This window comes from Alexandromys fortis, unplaced genomic scaffold (assembly GCF_014885135.2).
Source record: "Alexandromys fortis isolate MF-2015 unplaced genomic scaffold, M_Fortis_MF-2015_v1.1 scaffold_119, whole genome shotgun sequence".
Lineage (NCBI taxonomy): Eukaryota > Metazoa > Chordata > Mammalia > Rodentia > Cricetidae > Alexandromys > Alexandromys fortis.
The window spans coordinates 4,461,369-4,467,870 of NW_026067991.1; the positions used below are offsets into that span (position 1 = coordinate 4,461,369).

General features: G+C 43.9%; 1 protein-coding gene across 1 annotated transcript in view; it reads left to right on the top strand.

The window, feature by feature from the left end:
- Window positions 1–6,278, top strand: part of Ropn1 (rhophilin associated tail protein 1) — a 13,624-nt gene extending 7,346 nt beyond the window's left edge. The window contains exons 4-5 of the mRNA XM_050159914.1: window positions 4,379–4,554; window positions 6,212–6,278. Of these exons, the coding sequence (XP_050015871.1) occupies window positions 4,379–4,554; window positions 6,212–6,278 (243 nt within the window). The remainder of the gene's footprint in view (window positions 1–4,378; window positions 4,555–6,211) is intronic.
- Window positions 6,279–6,502: the final 224 nt, after the last annotated feature.

Here is a 6,502-nt window from a genome sequence, read left to right on the forward strand (position 1 = left end):
CTTCCATTGAAGGACATCTAGGTTGTTTCCAGGTTCTGGCTATTACAAATAATGCTGCTATGAACATAATTGAACAAATGCTTTTGTAATATGACAGGGCATCTCTTGGGTATATTCCCAAGAGTGGTATTGCTGGGTCCTGGGGCAGGTTGATCCCGAATTTCCTAAGAAACCGCCACACTGCTTTCCAAAGTGGTTGCACAAGTTTGCATTCCCACCAGCAATGGATGAGTGTGCCCCTTACTCCACAACCTCTCCAGCAAAGGCTATCATTGGTGTTTTTGATTTTAGCCATTCTGACATCCCCACCAGTGTTTTGTGTACATGGTCCTCATCTGCTCCCTGGCTTTGGTGTGTGAGATGGCTGAGTCATCTTCATGTCCCCATCCCTCACAGTATCCTGGGGGGACTTTGGAAAGCCACAACTCCTTTTCTGCTTTGCACATCACATACCTGGCAGGCTTGCTCTGATGTGCCTGCCTCCCAAACTTGGAGGAAGCCAGGAGGTGAGCTGTTTTTCTACATCTCTTCCAAGACAAGGATGTTGGATCAGGTGTTCTATAAGGTCCAAACTTTCTGTCCCATTTATCTGCTTCCACCAAAACAGCCTCATGCCCATCATTGTGTCCACCAACACGCAGGAGTGAAGTCAGCCTGGAAGTATAGTCTATACCAAAGGTGCCTGTGAACTCAGGAAGACACCTATACTCACTTACGTCATGCTGGAGCTTAATTGTGGGGCTGCTCCATGCTGTAAGCAGTCGGCATGTGTTCCCTGAACTCATGTGTTGAAATCTTTCAAGGAGTGGGGCCTGAAGTCACAAGAGTGCAGTCCTCAGTAACACACACATACATATATACACACATACATACATACATACATACATACAAACCTGATGAGAGAGAATGTGAAGATCTGTTTACATTAAAATTGAATTTTTGAAAAGTTCCACTCCGATAAGTTATTTAACCATTGTAAACAGAGACTGCTCTTATGTTTCCTGTCCACCCAGACTTGAATAATGACATAGAAACTTTATTAATTGCAACACTGTTTGGCCAATAGCTTGTACATATTCTGTGCCAGTTCTGACATCTTAAATTAACCCATTTCTATTAATCTATGTATCACCACAAGGATGTCGCCTACCAGTGAGGTTCTTTGGTCTGTCTCCTTCAGCAGCTATATGCCATCTCTTTGACTCTTCCTACTCTCTGTATCTCTGTTCGGATTTCCTGCCTGGCTTTACTCTGTCCTGCCATAGGCCCAAGCAGCTTCTTTATTAACCAATGGTATTAAAACACTCACAGCATACAGAGGGGAATCCTACATCAATCCATGATCTTTTTATATTATTTAAAATATTTTATAGTTTTATGAAGAGAACTGGAGATCTGGCTCAGTGGTTAAGAGCACTTTGTACTACTGAGGACCTGAGCTCAGTTCCTGGAAGTCTCTTCAGGCTGCTCCCACCCACCTGTAACTCCAACTCCAAGTAAACCAGCTACAGCCTGGTCTAGACTGTGAGGAACTTACACTCATGTGCTCATGTGCACATGCTCACACACAGACACATAACAAAAACCAAAAGTATGAGGCCGTTAGAGTTTAGAGGTCGTCGAAAGAACCTAGTTGCTTGCAAGGGCTGCAACAACTTACCACAGGCTGGGTGGTTTACACAACAAAAGAGTATTGTCTTACCATGGAGGCCAGACAGTTCAAGGTGGTGATGTTAGCAGGCGGATTCTTCTGAAGCCTCCTCTGCTGGCGTCTGAGGAACTTCCTCCTCCCATGTCAGAGCCTGTACATTCTCTCCTGCCATCCCTGCCACACACTACACACCAGTCATGCCGAGCTAAGATCCACCCTGCTCATTTCGCTACAATTTAATTCGCTTTTTAACGTTTATGGTGGGTCGCATTTTGTCTTGGTGTTATGCTTTATGACAGCAGGTCATTATATCACTCCGGATGGTCTTGAACTGTGTGTCCATCCTCCTGCCTCAGCCTCCTGAGCACTTCAATTACAGGTATTCCCCATTTCGTTCAGTTCTCATTAACCCTTTAAATTCTGAAATTCTGGGACTTAAGAACTTGAGTGGAGGATAGTTCAGCCTATAATAGCACCCCCAAAAGAGGGCAGCACAGGAAGTAGGGGGACAGAATTATATTAGGGAATACTGTGGGCAGAATTATGCAGCTCAGTACACACACACACGCTTGCTTACAAATACACTCCAAACCACTTTCATCTGACACTTAGGCCTTCCCCACCCACCGACAGCCTCACACACACATCTTGCCATCCGACCCCCACCCCATGTTACAGAAGACATGTAACAGAAGACTGACCTGTTTCAAAGCTATAAACCTCAGTAGTTTTTTGACACCTAGGGTTTATCATATTTAAACTGTTACATGTTAAAGATACTATTTTATACAATGTGAGTTAAATGGATATAAAAATTAACTATTAACTCAAAATGCATAGTAATTAATTAGGGCAAATGACCTTTAAAAATCACTGCCATTCAGTGAAACCGTCTCTAGGAAGATGAGCCAAATTTATTCACATCCTCTTAGCCTCACAGTTAAAGAAGCACCATCCAGACAGTATGCATTCTAGGAGGGGATGGGAGCCGAACATCCACAGAACTTCTCTGGCAAGTCGTGTAAGGACATATAGCAGCTGCTTCATCATCCAGGGCACTTAGCTCACCACTCAGGACCAATTCTTGACTGAGCCCTGGAGGATGTATCTTTACATTGGCAGCTCTAGCAAAATGTGTGTGTGTATCTGTGTGTGTGAGTGAGTGAGCAAAAATAGGTCATTTTTCTGATACTGTAATAAATCTCAGACCAAAGACAATTTGGGGAGGAAAAGAATTACTTCACCTTATACTTCCATGTCCATAGCCCATCAATGAGAGCAGTAAAGGCAAGAAAACGAGCGGAAACCATGGAAGAATGCTGTTTACTGGCCGGCTACTCATTATTGATGTCAGGAGCTTTCTTATACCGTCCAGGGCATCCTGCCTGAGGATGGTGCCTCCACGGTGGACTGTGCCCTCCGACACCAATTCGTCATAAAACAGACATGCCCACAAGCCAATCTGATCAAAGCAATTTCTCTATTGAGGTTCCCTCTTCTAGGTAGCGCTAGGTTGTGCCAAGTTGACGATAAGAACTAACCAGGACTGTTTATTAGGTGGTTTTACTTAAGTGGATGCTCATGAAAAATGGGTGTTTATCTTGTGGGCCTCCTATCTCTTTAGAAATAGTACACTTCCCTCAAGTCTTCTCCTATTATGGGCTTTGCCCCAGGTGTGTGTGTGTGTGTGTGTGTGTGTGTGTGTGTATGTGTGTGTCTTATATTTATCATATATATTTATATAGGTATGTAGGGAGAGAGAGATCTCTACACTTTAGGAGATAAAGTTGGAAGGTAATAAATATTTCTAATTTTCTTTTTTTTTTTCATTTTTCATTTACTCACTATGTATGCGTGCATGTGCACAAGGTCAGAAGCCAGGCTGAAGGACTTGGCTCTCTTTTAGAAAAAAACTGAAAATAATAAGTTGATGTCTCAAAGGGTCTACAAAACTTTCTTAGGAAACGTTAAGTTACACAGAACAGAATTTAGCTAAGGAGCACTCGGTTCTCTTATCAGGGAGAGCAGGATTCTGCTCCTGGTTGACACCTGCCTGGGAAGAGCAGCCTAGGCTGGCTTGAGACAGCTATAATAATGTTACACTGGAAATCTCCCCACTTGTTCAAGCATCAAACCTTGGAACATGTTTAATTACTCACAATGTAGCTGGGGACTGTGAAGCTGCATACACCGCTGAGGATGGCTGTGCAGGACTGGCTCCCTTCTGTGCATAGCCAGAATTACTCTTGCACCAATTAAACCTTTAGCAATCCCTGTGCCCTTGGTGTGGCTCCCCACGGGGAAGGCTTGGGAATGCCATAACACTCTCCAACATGTGAGTCCTGAGAATCACCCTCAGGCCACCCAGCTTTGTATGCCCAGCACCTTTTCTCACCACAACATCTCCCCGGCCCAAGAGAGTGCTAATTTTATAGAATGAAAAGTCGCTTCTCCTTGGAAGAGATTCTTCTAACTAAGCTTACAAATATCTCCAAGTACTTTTCAGTTTATAAATCAAATTTGCTTCCAGAAAGGAAGGTAAGACATGAGGTAGTCAGTGTTTCGAAGGAATGGGTTGATTGACACGTTAGCTTTCTGGAGTCTTGGGTTTTCCTCACTCCACCCTCCATGGGCAGTGACTTTGTTTTCTTTCCTGAGTCTAGCCTGATCTCAGGGCTCTAGCCTGGAAAAGTGATTTTCTCCTCCTCCTGTCTTACGGTTTTCTAGACCATTGCCAAAACTCTCAAGATAGTGTGTGAAGTGCTGTCTGGCGACCATGATGGAGGACCGCCCCGGATCCCCTTCAGCACCTTCCAGTTTCTCTACACGTATATTGCCGAAGTGGATGGGGAGATCTCTTCATCCCATGTCAGCAGGATGCTCAACTACATTGAACAGGAAGTGTGAGTAAACTGTTGGCAAGGGAGAGCAAAAGTGCACTGGCGTGGACCTAGAGGCGAGGCTGCTGCTGACAGTCCCTGTCATTGGTAGCTTCGTCTACAATTCTTAATTTTATAATGACGTAAAAGAATTCATATTCGGTAAAAACTAAATTTCATTTTTTTGAACTTTGATATAATTTCCTGGGCTAGCAATATTGTACAATAATCTCCCCTGATACTGGCAGATGCACCACATCACAGCTAACAACCAGCTTTTCATATTGCTAGGGAAGCGATACTTTATAGTTTACTGTGTGGCTGATCTGGGAGGGCCCAGATAGGTTGGGGGTATTAAGTACATTACGGACATTATATTTCTTTAAAAAGAAAAGATTCTTTACATTTTAAGGTTTGTTTTAATGATGAAGAGGTGGCGGTCATGCGCAGGTGACATGTGCTCTTGGAGGTCAAAGGTGCCAGCCAGATATCCCGAAGCCAGAGTTACAGGTGGTTATGAGCCAACAAGCATGGGTACTAGAAACTCAGCTCGGGTCCTCTGCAAAAGCAATGTGCACTCTTAACATCCGGGCCATCTCCTCCACGTGGTCTTTTCCACTCACAACAGGGATTCAAAGACTTGCTCCCCATTGTAAGTCTAGGAACATCTGCATACTTTTCTGTTCTGAGAAACATGAAATACTGACTGAGAAAAGGAACAGTCTAGGAGAGTGACCCATGGAGGGTTTCAGAGACTGATTGAAGCAGCCCCCACCTGGAGCATAGTAGAAGCACAGAATGCAAGACTCACCATGGATTTATAGGATAAGAAATTCTTGGGTGAGGCCCAGAAACTTGTGACTTAATAAACCTGCCAGCTGCCTCTGTATGAGCTTAAGTTGACCAATGGAGGAGAAAGAAGGCACAGGAAAACAGAGAAACCAAAGAGAAAGAGGAGAAGGGGAGGGAAGCAGACGATTAGGCAACCAAGACTAAAGGGAAAGGGGCCAGCAAGGTGACTCTGCTAGTAAAGGTGCTTGCTGGTCAGGCCAGATGACCCGAGTGTGATCTTGGAGCCCGTGTGTCCTGAGGCTTTCTTATTGCTGTGAAGAGACACTATAACCAAGGCAGCTCACAGAAGATAGAGTTTATTAGAGTCTTGCTTACAATTCCAGAGGGTTAGAGCCATGGCCATTATGGCGGGAGAGCACGCCACACGCATATTGCTCAAGCTGGCGCTGAGGGCTTACATTTGATCCACAAACGTAAGACAGAGAGAGCTAGACACTGGGAATGGCCTGAGGTTTCTGAAGCCGCAAAGGCCGCCCTTGTTGATGATACGCTTCCTCCAACAAGGCCATACCTTCTAAATCATTCTAAACAATTCTACCAGCTGAGGACCAGACACTCAAATGTCTGAGCCTAGGGGAGCCCTTCTCATTCCGACCACCATACCAGTAAGGATAGATAGAAGCAACTCCACAGAATTGTCCTCTGGCCTCCACACATACATTGTGCACATACAATAATAACATTTTTAATTAAAGAAAAAGAATAGGAGTGTTGGGGGCAGCAGCAGTGAAATTAATTTGGGTGATATATACATATATAAATATATAATATACTTTTTTAATTGCTCGCTAAATCTAATTCCAGATATCTATTTTTTTCCCCCAAACAGAATTGGTCCTGATGGCTTAATCAAGGTGAATGACTTTACTCAAAACCCTAGGGTTCGGCTGGAATAAAAGCGCAATTCTGACAGTTTTAAAGGAAGATACAGAGATGTACTTCAGAATAAGTGAGCTCCAGACACCACCCAAAGTCAATTTTCTTTTACAACTGGCACAACTAATAAACAATTAGCCAGGAATGTGTGGAATTCAGGTGTAAGGTTGCTGGGACAAGACACTCGCACGTGGTATAAAGATGACTCACAAAACTTAGCTACAAAACTCATCTCAAGTCACAG